General features: G+C 41.9%; 1 protein-coding gene across 4 annotated transcripts in view; it reads left to right on the top strand.

Moving 5' to 3' along the window:
* Window positions 1-20,346, top strand: part of MSH2 (mutS homolog 2) — a 64,730-nt gene extending 44,384 nt beyond the window's left edge. For 3 of the 4 annotated variants that reach the window (XM_054399237.1, XM_054399235.1, XM_054399236.1), the window contains 7 exons: window positions 1,212-1,362; window positions 4,419-4,516; window positions 7,019-7,264; window positions 10,103-10,307; window positions 10,990-11,237; window positions 17,347-17,519; window positions 20,165-20,346. In XM_054399237.1, coding sequence (XP_054255212.1) covers window positions 1,212-1,362; window positions 4,419-4,516; window positions 7,019-7,264; window positions 10,103-10,307; window positions 10,990-11,237; window positions 17,347-17,519; window positions 20,165-20,335 — 1,292 coding nt within the window. In that variant the 3' untranslated portion in view covers window positions 20,336-20,346. Of the gene's footprint in view, window positions 1-1,211; window positions 1,363-4,418; window positions 4,517-7,018; window positions 7,265-10,102; window positions 10,308-10,989; window positions 11,238-17,346; window positions 17,526-20,164 lie in introns of those variants that run through there. The other variant, XM_054399238.1, reaches the window with a different exon arrangement.
* The last annotated feature ends 2,650 nt before the right edge of the window (window positions 20,347-22,996 follow it).

Raw genomic sequence — 22,996 nt, 5'->3', positions numbered from 1 at the left:
CCTCTAAGATCATCAAGTCCAACCTCCTACCCAACACCTCCATGACCACTAGACCATGTCTTAGAAGTGCCACATCTACTTTTTTTTTTTTTGACACCTCCAGGGATGGTGACTCCACCACCTCCCCTAGGCAGCCCAATTCTAATGCTTGACCCCTCTTGGCAAAGAGATTCTTCCTAATATCCAATTTTATTACTAGTTTGGAGTCACTTCAGTAGTCACAGTGCAATCTGTTGAAAACTGAGTGATTTTTGGTTTATTCATTGGCCTTTATTTTTCTTTTTTAGAGATGCTGTTGCAAAATATTTCAGAAATTGTCATGTATGTTGCAAGGTACTGCAAAAAACATGTTTTAGAAGTATGGCTCATCTAACCCTTGGCTAAGTCTAGTTCTGTTTTGCAATCTTTGAGGACTTGCATTCAAACTTTTGGGGTGGATTTTTTTCCCCCTGTGCATTCAAAACCTGCTGCAGGTGAAGCTGGCGCAGGTGGTCATGGCTGAGCTTAAAGCCACCACAGTAATCAAACGAAACATTTAAATAGTTGATGATCCTATACAAAAAATTCCTTGTGCATGAAACAGGCATTCAAAGAGCAAATTAAAAAAAAAAACATAAAAAAATCACAGAATCACCATGGTTGGCTCTGAACTCTACCAGGGTCATTGCTACATCAAATAATCACTTTTGAATGCAAATATGGCAAGGAAAACTGTCAACACTGTAGTTATTTTAGGTTACACCTTGAAGAAGGTCCTGCATATGTTTAGTATTTAGTTAGTTATTGTTCATGTAAACAAGATACCTGGCTAAAAAGAAGGAAAGACAAGATTGTAAAGGGATGGAATGAGAAATCTTACCAGCAGAAGTATGCATTAGTAGAAGGATCGCAAGACTGGAGCATATAGTCAATATAGAATGTCCTTGCAGTGTGTATATGAACATTGCTCACATTTCTGGAGAACATGTAGCAATATAACAGTTGTGGACCTGACTTGAATATGCAGTTTGAGAGCATATCAATAAATCAGTAAACTTCGGTTAGATCTGGGTGTTTCTCATACCTGCACGGAACTAAAGTCAGTGTGCTCAACAGTAAGTCTAAGAGAGGCTACATCATGCAAACTGGGGAAATCAGTGAGCAGAAATGGTGCAGGCTGCAGGAGTTTTGATAATACAGTTGTTTTCTTTTTCTTTCTTTTCATCTCGAAGGTTTAGAAGCTGGCAAAAGTATCAAACTGGAGACAAATGCACAGTTTGGACATCACTTTCGGATAACTTGTAAGGAGGAAAAAGTTCTGCGGAACAATTCAAAATATGAAATAGTTGATACCCAGAAGAATGGGGTGAAATTTACTAACAGGTATGAGATCATCTTGGTAGCTTTTCAAGCCCGTTGTGAAAGAAACAAAAATATTCCTTTCTTTATAATTATGCTGAGAAACTTGTTTCCCCACACATCCTGAACGGCTGAATGTTCACCTTCTTAATTGGCCCACAGATTGCCATACTGTGCAAGACTGGTGTGAGGGAGGAGTAGTGATACAGTTTCTGTTAAAAGCTGTATTCCCAATTTACTTTGACAACCGTTAGCTATTTTTGGTCCTTTGACTTGGGCTAATTTCTCTGGTTTAGCTGCAGCTAGTAGCATAATTGCATTCCCCATGAGTGTTTATACAGGCACTTTTCCTAAGCTGCAATAGGAAAAAGCTATTTTATGTTTCTCACCAAATATGAGATGCGGTAGTTTCGTTGGTAATTATCTTTTATTTCAAATCACATGGTAATTTCTGCTGTTCCTATATATTGGGCTTTGATTCTGTGGCTCTGTAGATTGAGCTATTAAAAAATTTCAGTCTTCAAGCTAATTGCATTGATGCTGTTTCAAGATCTCCTTGTCTGGACAGTAGTTCAGTCACAGGTTAGCCAAGCAAAAGCTCTTTTTTTTTTTTTTTTTTTCTTCTAAATTTTATCTCTTCTAGAACATTTTAGAAGAAACAAGGGCTACCTCGGTCAGTAGATGTTTCTCTTTTTGTACTTCATTGTTTTGTTTTTTGTTTTTTTTTTTTACACAGAGCAAACAAAATAGAAAGTTGCATATAGAGACTCAAGTAATAACTTATGTTGAAGGGGATCTCCTGAGGTAAATCGGTCTAACCCTTCACTCAAAGCAGAACCACCTTGGAAGTTAGATCCTATCTCAGAGTTAGGTAAGGTACCTCAAGATCTTTACCAGGTGCCCATCTTTCAACCCTTGACCAGGTTGTCCTGCTGGGGCACAGGTTCCCATGCTGAACCACTCTGTGAAAGCTTTTTTAGTCAGATCTAATGCCAATTTTGCTTGCAGTAACTTGGGGGTTTTAATGGTTTGGCTCCAATAGTCTTGTGTCTCTCATCTCCAGGCTGACTTCACATTCTCTCAGCCTGGTCAGGCATCTCTCTGAGCCTATCCTTGTATGCTATGTAGTCCAGCTCCAAATCTCTGTGGTGGCCATCTGCTCCAGGTGGGAAAACAAAACTGGAGTCAGTACTGCAGATGTGCTCTCATGAGTACTGAGTAGAGGGGAAATATCACTTCCTTTGACATGCTGGCTATGTTCTTACTATTCCAGCTAGTGTGGGCTTGGCCTTCTCTGCTTCAGGGGCACACAGCTGCCTTGTGTTCAGCTTCTTGTCCACTGGATCCCCCAACTTCTTTTATGAATAACTCTTATAGCCATTTGGCCCCCAGTCTGTGCAGAACTTTACGTTTGCCTGTGCTGAAATTCTTCTTCACCTATTTCTTCAGTCTGTAGATATCCCAATGAATAAGCAGCCTTGTCCTCCAGCCTACTGCCAGCTCCCCTTAATGTGGTCTTGCACTTTCAGCAAGGTTGTGAATATTTGAAAGTGCATTCAGTCCCATCATTCAGGTTGTTAACTGAGCCATAAATAGTACCAGAGCTGGTATCCACCTTAAGAAGTGCTGCAAATTACCAGCCGCAGTCAGCAACCTTCAGACAAGATTCTGCAGATCCAGGAGACAAAACTAGTCTTTAGGTCTCCTGCATGTGTTATATATGGAAGGGTAAAAAATAGCAGAGATCAATACATTGTATGGTCTGTTTCAGACGAACCACACTGGTACTGCTATATGTGTCAAAACAGTTCCTGCTGGAGTTAGCATCAGGGAAATGAGTTTATTGAGAGGGAAATCTTGGTTGACAGACATGTCTGACGAGCACTGCCTACATGGCAAGGTTGGTTTCAAGCCAGTGATATTACTAATAGTGACTGTTTCTGCTAATCACTCACTTTCATGGTAATAAATCTTACTCTGAAAAGGAGGGCAAACATACTGCTTCATGCCAACCAGTGTATTTTGTGCCAATTGACTTTAATGAACAAAGTGCAAACTTGAATTTTGTTTTAACATTCACTCAGAGGATATTGTTTTCAAAACAACCCTGAATTTGAAACCAGCTTTTTTTCTTCCTTTATTTCTTTTTATTCTAAGTATGTTATGCATCTAAAATAATGATGAAGTTAGGCTTTCCATTAACTGCAGAGATGGTTGGTGGAACCTCTGCTCTGTGTCGTCTCTTACTTTCTCTTCTGGAACAAGCCCATAGCTTACTAATAGAACAGAATTCTCTGTGCTTAGTTAAGCTATAGTTGCTTCTGAAGATGGTACCAGAAGCAGAAGGCTGACTTCTGCTTCCACTATGGATGCACTATGAGAATGTGTCTCATACTCAGTCCTGCAGATTCTGCTCCGTGCTCAGAAATGAGCTAGAGAAGAATAGACACTTGTTTAAACTCTCTCGTGGTTTCAACTTACCTTCTTTTGAAGAACCTGGTTTTGGTGACAGTTCTCCGAGGTTTTTACTAAATGGAAGAAGTTCAGTGCCTTCAGCTCTGATATGGCTGATGTAGGACTAGGACTCTGAGCTAATCACATGGTTGCTTAGAAGTTTTTCTCTGCCAGTTCTTTAACTGATAACATCTTCTTCTTGCAAAAGGCCAGAAATGCAGCTTCAAGACTTATTCATAGGCATGAGGTGTAGGGTGACAGGTTGGACTCGATGATCCTTGAGGTCTCTTCCAACCTTCTTGATTCTTCTTCTTGATTCTTGATTCCGTATCACATAGCATACCTATAACAGACAACTACTGTTAAGATTTTTAAAAATGAGGTGTTCAGAGGTGCTGGAATTGGTGTTTTGGCCCTTGTGGCTGATACTCAACTTGGAATTAATCTTACTGATATCCTGGTGTGGAAGAATGGTACAGTAATTGCTTTGTGGTCCTTATGCTGAACCTTGCTGTTGAAACAGATGGGGACAACTGGTATTGACTCATAGGTGAGGAGGCCAGAACTTTGGCATTGTAGTCAAGACAGAACATCACAGCTTCTAAATATTGTGCTTTTGTTCCTAGCAAACTGAGCTCCGTCAATGAGGAATATATAAAGAACAGAGAAGAGTATGAAGAGGCTCAAGATGCAATTGTAAAGGAAATCATTAACATTGCTTCAGGTGACTATGTCAGTATTACTGTGTGTCACTGTCTGGAATGCTGGGAGGATTTGCAGTTAGTTTGTTGATCCTTCTTATTGAGGAAAAACCCTTACATTCCCCAAGGAATTAGTGTGAAAAGTGAAGTTTGGCTTTTAGATAGTTGTTGACAGTTTGAAATCTATCGTCTTCTGTGGTCAGCATTGCTGCAAATGTGCAGTGGTGGGGTGTGTGCAAATGTTCTTCCCATAAAAGGAACAAAATATGCCTGTAAAGGCCACATCTATCCTCCACCTCTCTCCCTGACTCTCCACCCAAATGGCAGACGAAGTGAAAGGCAGAAGAGGTAAAGGATGAGAGCTGAGAGAGTGGGTCCTGAGGTCCGTGAAGGATGGTGAAGAAAGAATGTTAGTATGCAATATAGGATCCAATTAGTAATTGTTTATGTTATACAATTTTTTAAAAAAGTTTTCCTACTTAATTTCCATATCTTTTGCTCCAAAATTGCCTGCTTACAGGGCATTCTTTACTGTCCTTCACCAAAAGGAGAAGAGACATTGGGGAATTTGGACTGGAAGATTCTGTAAATGCTTTCCCAGAGGCACTGCTTCTAGCAGAACTAATCTTTGTTCTGTGAAAGAGACAAGTGGAAAGTGAAAGTACTAATGAATATTAAGCTAAGAGTAATTTATTAAAGATTAAACCCCCATGGTTTTAAGCAGATGTATTCATATATTTGAGTGTGGATTAAGTTGCAGTGGAAATCATCATCATCTGTGACCTGTTGTCATGCTAAGGAGCTTGTCAGTTATGTTGCAAAATAAGTAGTTTTTTAGATTATTTTGTTGTTGTTTTGTGTTTCGGTAATTTTCAGGTGGTAGGGTTTTGTATGCAGCATACTACAGACAGAACCAATAAGAACTGTGTGTTTATGTGGACAGCAAATTGGATGTTACACAGGGATTAGCTTCAATATGTCATCTCTAAATACCTACTACATTTAATAAAGTCTTTTGCTGATGCTTAAAGCTTCTGTTGTTTGCAGTCATAGAATGCATAGAAGTATATGTGTGTATTTAAAAAGCATTTTTCTTCCCCAAGGGGAGGAAAGTCAATGAAAAAGACTGGATTGTGTGTGTAGTTCTTGAATGAAGGTGATTTTAAGTCTTCTTAATCATCTATACTTAGTTCAAGAAAGGATGTTAGAACAGTAAATGTACTTTGTACAGGTGTGGTTAGTAGGTAGGGAAAGGTTCACTTCCCTCTTTACCCTGGTGAGGCCACATGTGGAATATTGTGTTTGGTTCTGGGCCCCTCAGTTCAACAAGGACCTCAGAGAACTGCTTGAAAGAGTCCAGTGCAGAGCCACAAAGATGATGAAGGGAGTGGAACATCTCCCTGCTGAGGAAAAGCTGAGGGAGCTGAGGGCTCTTGAGCTTGGAGAAGAGGAGCCTGAGGGGTGACCTCATTCATGGTTATAAAGATGTGAAGGGCAGTGTCAGGAGGATGGAGCCAGGCTCCGATCAGTGATGTCCAATGACAAGACAAAGGGCAATGGATGCAGGCTGGAGCAGAGGAGATTCCGTGTGAACATAAGGACAAACTTTTTCACTGTGAGGGTGACAGTCTACCCAGAGAAGCTGAATGTCTCCAGAGGAGACTCCACAAAACCTGCCTGGATGCATTCCTGTGTGACTTTGTGCTCCTGCTGTGGCAGGGAGGTTGGACTGGATGATCTTCCAAGGTCCCTTCTAACCCTTAACGTTCTGTGATTCTGTGACTCTTTCTGTAAGTCAGTGCTCATCTCCTCTGAAGGTGCATCCCATTCATGTAGGTGCTGGATGGTTTAATTCTGTTGACTCCTGTCCCTTATCCCCTTCCCTGGAATAAAACAAAAACCAAAACATAACTGGTGCTGGAGATGCTGGGCCATCTAGTCCAGTTGTCCAGTGTCACAGACACTGTGTCTGACAAAGCTCTCCATACATTCCTTCATATCAAAATAAATGGTTTCTGTGTCTGAGTTGTCAGTGCTGTGTCTCTATTGTCTGCTTGCATGAGCATCAAAATGCAGTGTATTGAGGAAGGAAGCTTACTGCATTTCCAGCCATCTTGCCATTGTAAGCATTTGTAGGAAGACAGAAAGCTTTGAACACTTTTTGAGAAGGCTTTGTTTTGTCTTTGAGTTGGAAAGAATGTAAACACCTTGTAACTGAAGCCATTATAAGCATTTGCCTTCCCATACAAAGGTGAGCTGTTTTATCGTTAGACAATGAGAAGCAAAAGAATCAGCATGGCTTGACTTCTTCCTCTGTTAGTTTGAAGAGGTCCCCTTGTAATCAAAGCATGGAAACTTCAGGATTACATCTTAGACTCTCCTAGAAGGTGGCTGCTCTCTTGAACAAAACTGACTTTTAATGCAGATGAATTGGTTTTATGGGCTCAGTGTAGGCTCTAGAATAACTTTTCAGCAGGAACAGAAAGATTGCTGTGTTGAATTTGTGTCTCTCTGTTCAAAACCAGGTTATGCAGAGCCAATCCAGACCATGAATGATGTGATAGCTCAGCTGGATGCAATTGTCAGTTTCGCTCACGTGTCAAACGGAGCACCGGTGCCCTACGTCCGTCCTGTCATCCTGGAAAAGGGACAAGGAAGGATTGTGCTGAAAGGTGCCAGGCATCCTTGCATTGAAGTACAAGATGAGGTGGCCTTCATCCCCAATGATGTTACGTTTGAGAAGGGCAAGCAGATGTTCCACATTATTACTGGTAAATGTTTCTGGTCCCTCTTTCCTTTGTTATTCACATTTTAAATGTCTCCAGTATTTCCAGTAGTGATGTCTTTAAAAGAACTAAACAAACAACAAGCAAACAAACAGTATTCTGGCCTTCATCAAAAGATGGGTGGCCAGCAGGACAAGGGAAGTGATTCTGTCCCTCTGCTGTTGTGAGGCCTTGCCTGGAGTACTGCCTCCAGCTCTGGAGCCCTCAACACAAGATAGGTATGGATCTGTTGGAGAGGATCCAGAGAAGGGCAGTGAAGATGATTCAGAGGGCTGGAGCACCTTTCCTTTGAGGACAGGCTGAGAGAGTTAGGTCTGTTCAGCCCAGAGAAGAGAAGGCTCTGGGGAGATCTTCTAACAGTCTTCCAGTACCAGAAGGGGGCTACAGGAAAGCTAGGAAGGGATTGTTCATAAGGGCCTGTGGTGAGAGCATGAGGGGCAATGGTTTTAAACTAGAGCAGGGTAGATTTAGGGTGGGCATTAGGAAGAAGTTCCTTATTGTGAGGATGGTGAGACACTGGAACAGGTTGCTGAGAGAAGTTGTGGACACCTCATCCCTGGAAGTGTTTAAGAGCAGGCTGGATGAGGCTTTGAGCAACCTGTTCTAGTGGGAGGTCTAGAAGGGGTGGGAAGTTGGTGATCTTTAAAGTTCCAAATCAAGCCACTCTGTGAAACCAAAAATTCTATAAAACTCTGTCAAAATTTCTCTAATCATCAAAGGGTAAGCAGCTAGCAAGTTATTCAATTTTCTGTGTGGGGGATAAGATTTAGCTCTGAAAAAGATGGGAGGGTATTTGTAAGCTCTTAATATAGTTTAAAAAAAAAGAGAAAGCATCCACAGTGTTCTTGTGAAATGTTTCCTTTAGTGGATATTGTACATGTTAGTGCACATACACATATTTCTCATCTTCCAAACAAATAGTCATGGAATTAGTTGTTTTGATTGTAGTTATAGTACACTCTTTGGAGAAGGTGATTGCTAGGTTAGCAATAGTCATTTTGGGGAAGAACAGAGACTGTTTGGACAATATGAAATAAGAAATTAGTCCTTAGTAGATATATTCTTTGCTTTAGTGAATATAACTCCACAAGCCAGGCAACCTCCAGAGCCTGGGAAACCTTGAACCTGCTTAAGTGATTTGGAAAATTCCACTAGCCATCAGTTGTACTGTAGCCATGCCAGGCACATTCTCTAGGCAAGATTTTAAGCAGTCTCTTTGTTAATGTTTTCTTTATTTAGTGTTAAAGTCAATGTGAAATGCAAAATGTGTTTCAATCACTGTACCCTTTCCCCCCTCAATTCTTTGGTATAATTAAGATAATTTTACTACACAGGAAAACATTTTTTAGTGTTTATAGATAAAATGGAATTTTCATCCAGATGTCCTCGACATGCATTCTGAGTAGCAAAAGTGTAAAATTGGGTTTAATGATCAGTTTGCTGGAAAATGCCTTTTGTTTCATTTGTACTTCAGTTAAAATTAACTTAATGATACCTGGGTTTGCTGATCCAGAATCCCTTTAAATTGCAATTTAAATCACTTTAAATCACTCATTAGCTTTTACCCAGTCTGTAATTTTTACAGACTAATCATAATTATTATTTCAAGTGAAAGCAAATAATTTGCATTTTTAAGCAGCAATATTGATGACTTTTAGATTAGAGCTTGTTAGTTTTAGACAGGGATATTACAATTAAGAGCATCCTGATGAAGTTTGCTGATGACACAAAAATAAGTAGGGAAGTTGACACTCTAGAAGGATGAGCTACCCTCCAGGAAGATCTTGACAGGCTGGTCAAGTGGGCAAGAAGGAGCTGTATGAAGTTTAATGAAGGCAAGGTGTAGGGTCTTGCACTTGGGAACACATAACCCAGCAATGCAGCTCAGCTTGGGAGCTACCTGGCTTGAGAGCAGCACTGTGGAGAGAGGAACCTGGGGATCTCGGTGGACAAAAGGCTCAACATGAGTGAGCAGTGTGCTGCAGTGGCAAAGGAAGCCAGCAGGAGTTGCATTCATTAGGGTATCCCCAGCAGGGACAAAGATGTTATTCTCCCACTCTACTCAGTGCTGGCCAGGCTGTACCCTGAGCACTGTGCACAGTTTTGGTCCCCACTATACAAGAAGGATGCAGACAGGCTGGAAAGGGTCCAGAGAAGGGCCACAAGAATGATCAGAGGACAGGAAGCCCTGGCATATAAAGGAAGGCTGAGAGAACTGGGGTTGTTCAGCCTTGAAAAGAGAAGGCTTAGGGGAGACCTCATGACCATGTAAAAGTACATAAAGAGCTATCATGAGCAGGGAGACTCCCCTTTTACAAAGAGTCCCATGGTGAAGACAAGGGGTAATGGGCACAAGTTGCCACTGGGGACATTCAGACTGGATGCCAAAAAAAATTTAACCATTTGAACTATTAGACATTAGAATAAACTCCCCAGGGAGGTGGTAGATTCCCCTACATTTGACAGTTTCAAGGTCCAGCTTGACAGGGTGCTGAGCATCTCATTTGAACTATGTTCTTACCCTGAAAGGTTGAACTGGATAACTCTTGAGGACCTTTCCAACCTGAAGGGTAAAAGAAAAAAAAGGCCCCTAATGCTCTCTGGAAAAGCTGCTATGTTTGAGTGCTGCAAGCCTTAGGAGTAGTGGCTGTACTTGCTGCACCTGGTAGATAAATCTGCTACTCCTTTCTGGTAAAGGAGTAATAAGTTGAAATGTTCTCTGTTTTAAAGGAGAACAGGATGTAAAATAAAAGAACTGTTGAATTGTAAAAGATGATGGTTGGTTGTTGTTGGTTCAATTAACTTTCAAAATATCTTCTTTAGGCCCTAACATGGGGGGAAAGTCAACTTACATCCGGCAGACAGGAGTGATTGTTCTTATGGCCCAGATTGGGTGTTTTGTACCATGCAACTCTGCAGAAATCACCATTGTGGACTGTATCCTGGCTCGGGTGGGAGCTGGAGACAGCCAGCTGAAAGGTGTGTCTACTTTCATGGCTGAAATGTTAGAAACTGCTTCAATCCTTAGGTAAGTCCTGTGCTGCTTTGATTTTGTTGGTTGGGCTTGCTGATGGGAAAGGAGGTGCTCTAAGAAAGACACACTTAACATTTCATTTTCTCTAGGATCTCAGTAGAGGATCTCAAGTTCTTTTTAGCAGCTTCATAAGTTCTTGAGGTAGCCTTCTGTGTGTTGCAGTGGTCGTATAGAGCTGCTACTCAGGAGGACAAAGCTAGGCTCTGCTTAGTGATGTCCAGTGATAGGACAATGGGGAATGGGTGCAAGCTGGAGCAGAGGAGATTCCCTGTGAACACAAGGAAAAACTTTGTCACTGTGAGGGTGACAAAACACTGGAGCATGCTGCCCAGAGAGGTTGTGGAGTCTCCTTCTCTGGAGACTGTCAAGACCTACCTGTTCGTGTTCCTCTGTGACCTGCCCTAGGTGCTCCTGCTCTGGATGATTTTTTTCAAGGTCACTTCCAACTCCTAATGTTCTGTGATTCTCTGAGGCCGAAGTCAACAAATTGACAAAGAAACAAATTAGGAATGACCGCTGTGACACAGTGTGTACACTTCATTTGTGTGTCACTATGTAAATAGGAAAGTTCTTCTAACTCTTTTCTGCTTATACATCTACAACATGACTTGAGGTACTCCCAACATCCAGAGTTCAGGCTGTTCTAAAATGTTATAAAATGCTCTTGTGTTTGTAGGACGGCATCTGAAAACTCCCTGATAATCATTGATGAGTTGGGAAGAGGGACTTCTACCTACGATGGCTTTGGCTTAGCCTGGGCTATTTCAGAATACATTGCTAGCAAAATCCGCGCTTTCTGCATGTTTGCTACGCACTTCCATGAACTGACAGCTCTTGCTGACCAGGTGCCAACAGTGAATAACCTCCATGTCACTGCTCTGACCAGCGATGACACACTGACGATGCTTTATCGTGTCAAGGAAGGTAAGAGAGGAGAAAACTTAATGGAATAAAAACCCAAACCAACCAACCAAACCATTTAAAAATTCCATGTTGTACTCCAGGCTAAGGGTTTATGATACATGTGTTCAGAGTGTGTATGGCAGGGGCTCTGTCCGTGTCTGCTGCAGAGAGTCCAATGGAGAGCCATGAGGATGATTAGGGGACTTGAACATCTCCCCTATGAAGAGAAGCTGAGATGCCTGGGGCTGTTTAGTCTGGAGAGACTGAGAGGGGATCTGATTGATGTCTATAAATATCTGAGGGGTGGGTGTCAAGAGGAGGGGGCCAAACTCTTTTCAGTGGTGCAGAATAATAAGACAAGGAGCAGTGGATACAGGCTTGAACATAGAAGGTTTCACCTCAACGTGAGGAGAAACTTCTTTACAGTGGGGGTGACAGAGCACAGGTTGCCCAGAGAGGTTGTGGAGTCTCCTTCTCTGGAGACTTTCAAAACCCACCTGGATGTATTGCTGTGCAGACTACCATAGGTGATCCTGTTCTGGCACGAGGGTTGGACTCAGTGGTCTCTAGAGGTCCCTTCCAGCCTCTAATGTTCTATGGTTCTAAACACAGCTCGTGATGCTGATGATTATTTGTTGAGGCCTCCGCATTATTTCTACTATTCAAGTCTATGCTTTTGAGGTTGATCCCTTTTTGTTTTCTAAAGAGTATAGAGAAGGGTTCCAAAAGATTATTTTCAGTTTTCCTAAATCAACCATTTTAACCTCTTGATAGAAAAGACTTCAAATTCATAGAATCATAGAATTGTCAGGGTTTGGAACCTCAAGGATCATCCAGTTCCAACCCCACTGCCATGGGCAGGGACACCTCACACTAGATCAGGTTGCTCACAGCCACATCCAGCCTGGCCTTAAAAACTTCCAGGGATGGAGCTTCTACCACCTCCCTGGGTAACCTGTTCCAGTGTCTCACCACCCTCATGGGGAAGAACTTCTTCCTAACATCCAATCTGAATCTACCCACTTCTAGTTTTGCTCCATTCTCCCTAGTGCTGTCACTACCTGACACCCTAAAAAGTCCCTCAACAGTTTAAATTCCTTAAACTGTTGCTTTAAAAGAAATGAGTGTGACTTTTACGTGTACTTTTTAATAATGCCTACTTCGTTGTAATAAAGCTTAGTCATTGAAGGGGGATGTTGCCAGATTTGTGCAATAATTTGACACAGGAAAAAGAATGTATTTAGTTATTAGAAAATGGCATCAAGGTAAAACAACACATAGGCTGTTTTCTTAGTGTAAGATAAGTCAGATGTGTTTAATCAAATTCCCCTAGCGGATCCAGTTATTTCTTCTGGTATTCAATTAGACAGTGTTTAATTTGATGTAAATTCCACCTGTTAACTTCAGATCTGTTAACTTACCCTCTTAAGAGGGTTTCTCCTGCTTCTTTGTATCTCCAATCCACTGTTAACTTGCTTCAGCAAGAGCCTGTATTTGTGTTGAATAAAGCAGGGCTGTGCAGCTATGGCTTTCAAGGGGTGGGCATTGATGGCATTCTAATTTAGTTGTAAACTGCAGTGATTTTGGTGTTCCTGTAAGAGTTGTTCCAGTCAGGCTGTCAACCTCTGGACTGATGCTTTGGTTTAAGGTGTGGGCAGAGTAATGTTACACTGTGTTTTCACTTAAAAATACCTTTTAATCCAGCTGCTCAGTGGGGTAGATGTGGTGCAAAGGCTGCATGGTTTGGCACCAGGCTTGGTAGTTAGGTAATGGTTGCGCTTGATGATCTTAAAGGTATTTTCAATTCAGATTCTGTCTCAAGTCCTGGAGACTGTTGTTTTCTTACCTTTAATTTAGGATTTCGTCTTACAGGTACAATTGCTGAACTTCATTCCTCATTTTAAAAGCTGTTTTGTCACATTGACACAATACCAAATACTTGCTCATTTGCCTAGCTCATAATAACTCAGTTTTTCAGGGTCAGTGCACATTCAGTATGTGTTATCCTAGATGTCTCTCTCCAGTATTTCCTGATTTGTTTAGTCAGTTTAGGACTTTCCAGTTCATTCCTTGTTCTGAAATTACTCTTAATATTCTCTCCAATGATTAAATTTTTTGTTATGCTTTTAAAAATAAATTTTATAATCCTCACAGGCTATCACTGGACTACTAAATGTCTTTAGATAATTGGTAAATGCATTTTTATTATATCCTGATCTGAGCCTCCCTCAAGTGGTACTACTATTCTAGTTCTACTCTTGTGATGTTACTAATTGACTTTTTCCTACTCTTATCTTATGGTTTATGTCTGTGAAACTGTTTCATTTCTTCCCTTTTGATTACTTCTATAACCTCTTCTAATTTTGTATTCCCCTATGGTTACAATCTTGCAGCTAGATTTCAGGTACTTCCCTGTAAAGCTGGGAGACTGCTTTGAACAAGGGGAATCAAAGCATGACCAGAAGGACTGCTCTCCCCTGGCTTTACTGAGATTCTACTTAAAGCTGGTTAGAATATTTCAGGCTGCCAGAGTTTTGCTGCTTTTAACTCTGTGTCCTTGTTTTTTGAGATCTTGATTCCTTAGAAATTGCCTCTGTTTTCCTCTCTGTTCAGGCATTTCCTAAGCAGTGCCCAGGCTTTGCTTCTGAGTAGCAAATTGCTGTGGCCCTGGTACCCAGCTGGTTCCAGTAGAGAGGCAGTGGCTGTGGTTCTTTCATAGTTTGCTGCTTCCCCTTTTCTCTGGCACGTGTCAAGCTCCTTCCACCAAGCAAATGTTTAGATCCTTCTGAGTGCCTTGCTGAAAGCAATGCTTAAAATATGACTTAGTGTGGCACAGGAAGTGCAGACAAGTATAGTCCTACATTGGAAGCAGGAGCGTTTGCATTGCAGCGAGAGCTGGTGATGTGCAGTGTCTTCAACGAGCCATCTTTATTTAGGTGCCTTATTTTGAGTGCTTACTTTGGGGACAGAAGTAATAATACACACTACATCTAACCCTTCTACCATCTAAACCCTTTGGAATAGCAGCTCTTACAATGATATCCCCTAATACTAAGGTGAATTCTCTTTATTCAGCATTTCTCCCTCCCCTCTTTTTTTCCTTTTTTTTTTTTTTTTTTGTAAAACCTCTATGAGGTTGTTTTGGTGAAGACTCTAAAAGCCCAGTTTCATAGACCTGTTTGATCTGTTTTACCAATTTTGAGTCCCTTACCTTGTCTTTATACATGTGCATCTTTCATCTGATCCATTTTCTTGGCAGTGCGGTTGAGCATTGAGGCCCAACAGAATCACAGAATCATTTTGGCTGGAAAAGGCCTTTAAGATCATCCAGTCCAACCATTATCTAACTCTTCCAAGGCTGGTGCTAAACCATGTCTCTCATCACTGCTTTTCTGTGTGTTTTAAACACCTCCAGGCATGTGGGATCAACCACCTCCCTGGGGAGCCTGTTCCAGTGTTTGAGAACCCTTCAAGTGCAGAAATCTCTGCTGATATCCAGTCTAAACCTCCCCTGGTGCCAGCTTGAGGCCATGTCCTCTCAGTTGTTACTAGGGAGAAGAGACTGACTACCACCTCACTACAACCTCCTTCCAGGGAATTGTAGAGACTAATAAGGTCTCCCTTCAGCCTCTGTTTCTCCGGAGTGAACAACCCTGGTTCCCTCAGCTGTTCCTCACCAGTCCTGTTCTCCATATCCTTCACCAGCTTTGTTGCCCTTCTCTGGACCTGCTCCAGCCCCTCAATGTCTTTCTTGTAGTGAGGGCCCCAAAACTGAACCCAGCACTCAAGGTATGGCCTCACCAGTGCTGAGTACAGGAGGACAATTTCTTCCCTGGTTCTGCTGGTCACATTACTCCTGATCCAAGCCAGGATGCTGGTGGCCTTCTTGGCCACCTGGGCACATGTTAGCTTGTGTTCAGCTGGCTGTCAATCAATACCTCCAGGTTTTTATCTGCTCGGCAGTTTTCCAACTGCTCTGCCCCAAGCCTGGAGCATTGCATGGGGTTGTTGTGACCAAATAATTAGTATCCATCTACTTAAAACTCTGTCAGATGAGAGAGAGCATTACAAAATCTTCATCTTAAAACACCTGGTCTCAAATTGAGTGCCTTTTGTGTATGTTCTTGCATTTAGTGTTGTGCTCTTCCACTTTTGGAAGAGTTCAGGCAAGGATATGCATAGAGGCAGCTCAGCTACAGCTGTGTTTTGAAACAAGTAGCAAGTTTCATGTAATTCGAAATGTGTAACAATCTGAATGCAGGACAAGGAACTTTTATACAGTATTTTCACCTCTGTCATCATGCTTCAAGTGTGGCAGAATCACTGGAAGAGATGTCACAGAAAGTATTGTGAGCTCTCTGAGCAAAGACCTCAGTTAGCTTTGTCTGGGGAGACATCTACTTTTAGTAGAAAATCAAGAAGACTAATTTCTGCTTAAAAATATTAATTTCCATTAAGAAACTTGAGAGATTACAAGGTTAATAAACCAGAAAAAAAAAATCTAAATGCTGTTTTCCTTTACCTGTTTTTCAGTTAGCTAGCATTTAGTAGATGATTGGTTAAGTGTCATTTTACATGGGTAATTAATTTAGTCATAACCCCTTGCTGGAGAGCAGCATTAAAAGGATGCAGTAGTATTTGTGGGTGGCCAATCAGGATTGCAGTTGACAGATTGTATCAGGGGGCTTTTGATACTGAAGTGAAAATTATTTTGTATAACTGTATAACTGATATATTTTGGGCAATTCTGAGAACTTTTCATTTTCAACCAAATGTTATAACCAGTGTATTAATTGAAGTGAGTGTGAATTTTAAAGCTGAAAGGTTTTGGTATAATTAAAAGATGGCTCCTGGAGACTGAGGAGTTGGTACTAATGGAAAGGAGGAGGAGGATGATTGAGAATGCCACATTTAAAATAATTTTTATATATACATAGACACACACATATATATGAATTTAGAAAAAAATACATATGAAAAAGTGAATCATGCAAATTACAATATTCTACAGATTGTGCTGAAGTACTTTAATAAAAACCATTATTCGATTTCATTCAAGTACTGGAGGGAAATTCTTTCTGCCTGCAGAGTTTTGCCTTTCTTCCTGAAGCACTTTTTGGAGCCCTGCAATTATGGCTTTAAGAGAGCTTAATTAAATAAGAGCATCTTTCGAGGTCCCTTCCAGCCCCTAACATTCTGTCTGTGTGTTTCTGTGTGCATATTCTTTATTCTGTGTTAATTGTGTGTGGTCTAAAAGGTGTACTGCACCATGTTGGGAGAATCAAACAGTGTCACATATTTAATTCTTCACAACAGAGAACTATGGCAAGTTTGTTCCTTATCGTCCTTGCATCTGGGAAGGAACAGCTCCGTAGGTTGGGATTGACCTCTTGGACAGCAGCACAGAGGAGAGGGACCCCTGGGGGTCCTGGTGGACAAAAGGATGGCCATGAGCTAGCAGTGAGTCCTTGTGGCCAAGAAAGCCAATGGTATCCTGGGGTGGATTAGAAAGAGTGTGGCTAGTGGGTCCAGAGAGGTTTTTCCTCCCCTTTTCCTCTGCCCTGATGAGGCCACATCTGGAATATAGTGCCCAGTTTTGGGCCCCTCAGGTCAAGAAGAACTTCAGGGATCCGCTTGAAAGAGTCCAGCACAGACCCTCAAAGATGCTGAAGGGAGTGGAACATCTCTTGCTGAGGAAAAGCTGAGATAGTTGGGGCTTGGAGAAGAGGAGACCAAGGGGTGACCTCATTTATGTTCATAAAGATGAGAAGGGCAGTATCAGGAGGACAGAGCCAGGCTGTGCTCAGTGATGTCCAATGACAGGACAAGGGGCAGTGGGTGCAAGCTGGGAGCATATAAGGTTCCATGTGAACATAAGGAAACACTTTTTCATTGTGAGGATGGCAAAACACTGGAACAGGCTGCCCAGAGAGGTTGTGGAGTCTCTGTGTCTGGAGACATTCAAAACCTGCCTTGATGCATTCCTGTGTGACTTCCTCTAGATGATCCTGCTCTGGCAGCAGGGGCTGAACTGGATGACCTTTTGAGGTCTCTCCAACCCTTAACATTCTGTGATCCCTATGTATTATCTCTTGAGAATTTTTTCTTGTTTTCTTTTCTGTGCATCCAGGTGTTTGTGACCAGAGTTTTGGAATACATGTGGCAGAGCTGGCTGCTTTCCCAAAACATGTGATAGAAAGTGCAAGAGAGAAAGCATTGGAGCTGGAGGAATTTCAAAACATTGGCAAGTCCGAGAAATCTGAGGGAGAACCACCAGCCAAGAAATTCTGCAGAGAAAGAGAGGTTTGATATCAAGAATGTTTTATAAAATGCATTTAGCTGGAATAACTGTAGTGAAGTTTAAGGATTCAGATCTCTCAAAGATGGAGGATAATTATAACCTCATTGATAATATAATTGATAATATAACCTAATATTTTCCATAACAAAATTGTTTAGCTATGAAGTTGGTTAGAAGTTGATGGGATGTCCCAAGGGTTTGGTTTAGATTCATTCCAAGCAAGAATTTTATCTTAAAACATAGTCCTGAGACTAAAACTGATTTTTTTTTTTTTTCTTTTCTTTAATGATTAGCAGTTAGTATGATTGACATGCAACTGAAGTCATCCATAGGGCCATGTCTTCAGCTGTCCTGTAGTGGTTTATTTATGCTGTGACCCAAGCCACAATTTTGTGTTCGTCATTTTTGTTGGCTCATTCCTTTGCATGCATTGTTTCTTGGGACTTAAGTTACAGCTTTTGTTTTGTTTAGATGATTTTTGGCTCTGCAGGTTGGGTTGCTCCTGTTTTTGCTGTCCCTTATTTGAGGGCTCATGGTCTTAAATTGGTGTAAAATAAATTGACATGGCAAACACTTGGAACAAATACAGCACAGTGTTTTATTCCTGTGTATTTCAGAAACACATAATACTTCGTAGACTCTCTAGGCAGCAGAATGACATAGCTTTAGGTGCCATGCCCATTGTGCCTTTCTTAACTTCACAGAATCATAGAATGGTCCAGGCCAGAAGGGACCTCCAAAGGTCATCCAGTCTGACCTCCCCACAGTCATCAGAGACATCCCCAACTAGAACAGGCTGCCCAGGGCCTCATTGAGCCTCACCTTGAATATCTCCAGAGAAGGGGCCTCAACTACCTCCCTGGACAACCTGCTCTAGTATTCTACCACCCTCATAGTAAAGAACTTGTTCCTAACATCCAATATAAATCTGTTATTATCTAGTTTGAAGCCACTGCCCCTTTTCCTGTCACTTCAGGCATTCTCTCTCCAGCCTTCCTCTAGGCTGGAGGCACTGGAGTACCTTCAGATACTGGCAGGCTGCTATTAGGTCTCCCAGGAGCCTCCCCTTCTCCAGGCTGAACACCCCCAGCTCCCTCAGCCTGTCCTCGTAGCAGAGGTGCCTGATCATTTTTGTGTCCCTCCTCTGCACCCTCTCCATGAGGTCCAGGTCCTTCCTGTATTGAGGGCTCCAGGCCTGTACACAGTATTCCAGGTGAGGTCTCACCAGAGCAAAGTGGCAGAATCACCTCTCTGGATCTGCTGGCCACACATCTTTTGATGCAGCCCAGGATGCCATTGGCCTTCTGGGCTGCAAGCTCACACTGTCTGCTCATGTCCAGCTTCTTGTCCATCAGCACCCTAAGTCCTTTTGCACAGGGCTGCTTTTTAACACCTCATCCCCCAGTCTGAATTGATAGCAAGGGTCATGTTTAGAGGGAAAAGTCCTTTGGAGATTCCTGCAGTGAAAGCATATTGCATTAGTCTTAAATGATAAAATCAAAGTAAGAAAACTTCAGTAGAGTTCTAAAAAGCAAAAATGCTTTTTAGCATTAGAGGACTAGACAAAATTTGCCCAATATTCTGGCAAATTTTCTGGTACAGGGTGCCTGAATACTGTTCGTTGAAATGTTTCTTTTTTGCTCTTCAATTCAGATTGTTTAGAAGTTCTACTGTGCCTGTTTGTATAAAAGCATATGCATAAAGCTTAATTATCATCTGTTCTCCTTGGAGACAGCCACTCTTCAGTTGCTTGGTTACAATTTGTTCTTTCCTTTTGCATGTTGAAACGTTGGGTTTGATTTACAGTTCCTCCAAAAAGTAAAGTTTGGATAATGCAGCCTCTCTGATGCTGTTATTGCTAGCAATCATCACCTGACTGTGGTCACACACTGGAATGAAGTGTGGAACACATTCAGGAGCTCTCAGTGTTAAGTATTGTATTTCTCCTGATCAGCTGGTGCTTTTTGCTGATGGATTGAAAGGACAAAGAACTCCTGATACCAGTGCAAACTGGATTCACAGGTTCACAGGATGTTAGGGGTTGGAAGGGACCTCTGAAGATCACCAAGTCCAACTCTCCTGACAGAGCAGGACCATAGAACCTAGCACAGGTTACACAGGAAGGCATCCAGATGGGTCTTGAAAGTCTCCAGAGAAGGAGACTCCACAACCTCCCTGGGCAGCCTGTTCCAGTGCTCTGTGACCCTCAGAGTGAAGGAGTTCCTCCTCATGTTGAGGAACCTCAGATGTTGAGAACCTCCTGTGCTGCAGTTTATATCCATTACCCCTTGTTCTATGAGAGGCTGCAACTGAGCAGAGCTTGTCCCCTCCCTCTTGACAGCCCTCAGATGTTTATAAACATTTCTTAAATCCCCTCTCAGCCTTCTCTTTTCCAGACTAACCAGCCCCAGGTCTCTCAGCCTCTCCTCACAGGGCAGTGTTCCAGTCCCTCAATCATCCTGGTAGGGGGACTGTTCTGTTGTTGGAAACACCACAGCAAGTGCAAAAGTAACCAGAAGTTTTGCCTGCAATGAGTTTCTTGGTGATGAATAATAATTTGTTTCTTTGGGGAATTTGGAAAAAAAAAAATCCTACTTGTACTCTAAACATCCTTTCTGTTTTTCTTTTTCATCTCCTCCCGTTTCAGAAAGGTGAAAAGATAATTCAGGATTTTCTTTGTCAAGTGAAAGCATTGCCCCTGACAGATATGTCAGAAGAAGACATCAAAATGAAGCTGAAAGAGCTGAGGAATGATGTGTTGGCAAAGAACAACAGTTTTGTGAACGAAATCATTTCCCGAAAGAAAGCGACATCATGAAAGGTGTGAGAACAGGATGCAGCTATTTTTTTATGTTGCAAGAACTACCTTGTTTTTTCCTTGTCTGGGAGCTTACTGATACTTCTACTGATTTATTTAGGCTGGTTTTTTTTTTTTCTTGGATTGTAGTTATTTCATTTTAAAAAAACCCTAATGAATAATTCTGAGCACATTCTGTGCCAGATTCCTGCTTTAGTTGTGGTCTTTGTGTCCTTTTAGAAATTTTCAATAAAATGCTTTTTTTTTTTACAGTATTGAGAGAGTTCCTGACTCTACAAACAAAATGCATAGTATTTTACTTCCATGCTAGGAAGTGTAAGCATTGAGATGGCATAGAACTGGCACAATGCAGACACAAAAATCTTTGACCCATACCATAATTTTTTGTTGTTTTATGATGCACTTACATCAATTCAGCAAAGCTTTAGTAACTCCATCAGGGAAAAAAAAAAGGCGGGGGGGGCACCTAATCCAAGGGATTTGTTACCAAATTTTTACATGTGTACCTGTGTGGAGCTTTGGGGTAGGGGGAGATCTTGTTTGCTGGCTGGATGGTAATGCTTGAGTCAAATACACCACAGGCCTGCTCTTCATGCCTGACTGGTGATAACTCTTGCATATTTTGGTGGGTTTGTAACGTAATCAGAAGCTGGGGTGAGGTTACAGTTTAACTGGAGCCTCTGAGTTGGTCATGCTTTGTGAGAAAGAAAGAATGTGTTGATTTGTATATAATGTACTCCTTGCACTGGGACAGTTTGAAAGCATCCAGATACAAGTTTAGATTCCCCTTGAAATGCAGGATGTTTAATGGTAGCTCAAGAACTGTATTCAGTGTTAGACTCCCCAGTTCAAGAAGGACAAAGAACTGCTGGAGAGAGTCCAGCAGAGAGCCACTAAGATGTTGAGGGGACTGAGACATCTACCTTATGAAGAAAGGCTGAGAGAGCTGGGGCTGTTTAGCCTGGAGAAGAGAAGGCTGAGGGGGGAATCTCATTCATGCTGATCAGTAGCTAAAGGGCAAGTCAGAAGGATGGACCCAGACTCTTCTTGGTGTCCAGTACCAGGACAAAGGGCAATGAACACCAACTGTAATACAGGAGGTTCCACATAGACAGAAGGAAAAAATACATAGACAGAAGGAAAAAATCCTGCACTTTGAGGGTGGCAGAGCGCTGAAAGAGGGAAAAAAACATAGGCTTGTTGGAGAGGTTTGGGTTCTGTATAACACCTTTTTGGTCTTTAAATTTGAATGCATTCTACTTTTAAAAGCCAAAAATAGCTTTGCATTTACAAACAGCGCAGTTGGGTACATGTGTTTGGTAGCTGTGTCTGGAGAAGTGTGTGAATGGAAAAGTCTGTTACATAAAGTAATTGAAAAAATAAATGTATAGCTGGGTTTGCAAATTCCGTTGGTTCAAGCACAAGCTATCCAAAACTACAGATTTATACATAAAATGGACAATGAGAATCAATTTTAAAGGATCAGATACTGCAATGAGACACACAATTTGTATTGGATCAAACTGCTTTAACTGTTGATAGAACAAGGGCGGTTCTTGGAAGGGACTGGAAGGGCTGGTACTTACAGCCCCTTTGAGATGCCCTTTACTCAGTCTTCTGTCCCCACCTGTGGCTAACAGGCATAAAAATATCAGTGGTCTCTTCCAGGAACTTCTCTGGTTTTCTCTTGACCCTGTTCAACTTTCAGTGTCTCCCCTTCCTCACTGAGCTGCCACCTGCAGGGGGGACCACTTCTTTACTTTGAATCTGATTCCTGCTTTCATTCAGTACTTCTTGGGTTTTATTCATTGAGTGTCCACTCTTTCCACCCTGGGTATGGTGCATCACCACACCACGTCTGCAGTGTGCTGAAGAAAGGCTGTTTTTATTTTGGAATTGCAGTTGGAGGCTGCTAGAGCTGCTCCTGTGTGAGCAGATTTGCCTGTCTCAGGGTCACAGGAGTACTTGTGTGCTTTAATCCAGAGTGATGGAGCATCCTGACTGGAGCAGCTCTGGGCAGCATCTTCTCCTCTGTGCTTCAGAAAGGGAGTTATGCATCTGCAAGAAAAAGGATTTGATTTTTTTTTTCTCATGCCCTTTAACACTCAAGGAAGAAAGGTGCAAGATAGTGGGATTTTTAAGACTCAACTTTTCAACTATTTTCTCTTCTACACTTCACTTCCCTCCCCCCTGCTGCTGTGGGATACAGGCAAGAGAGGATAAGGCAGAGTTTAGTCTCCATATGTCAGTGCTGCTTGCAAACTGAGTTACAGGTAGTGTGATTTCATGTGAACAGCAGGATGGCTATTTTTTGCTAGTTCAAATTTAGCTTTTCATCAGAAACCTACCTATGAGCCAGGAGCAATTCCAGAACTTGTCTGGTTATTACAGAGCTGTGCCAAGGACACAAAGATTATCAGAGCTTCAGAAGGAAATGTTGTAGCTGTTGAGGAGTGCTGAGGCCACTTAATTGCCAGCCTTGAATAAAGACACAAGCTTTTCTTACTGCAGGTGTGGTCTTTTCCGTCTGGGGCTGTTAGTGTTCATCTGGAAGGATCTTTATGAAAGAAAAAGAAAGAGCAGACCTGATCACACACTGAAGGCATTATTTTTCTTTGATAGCTTTGCTGCCCACCTCAGGATGGGAGTCAGGAGTTCAAC

Source organism: Indicator indicator, chromosome 2 (genome assembly GCF_027791375.1).
Source record: "Indicator indicator isolate 239-I01 chromosome 2, UM_Iind_1.1, whole genome shotgun sequence".
Classification (NCBI taxonomy): Eukaryota; Metazoa; Chordata; class Aves; order Piciformes; family Indicatoridae; genus Indicator; species Indicator indicator.
Note: the sequence above shows the minus strand (reverse complement) of the source record. Positions and strands in the feature narration are given on the sequence as shown.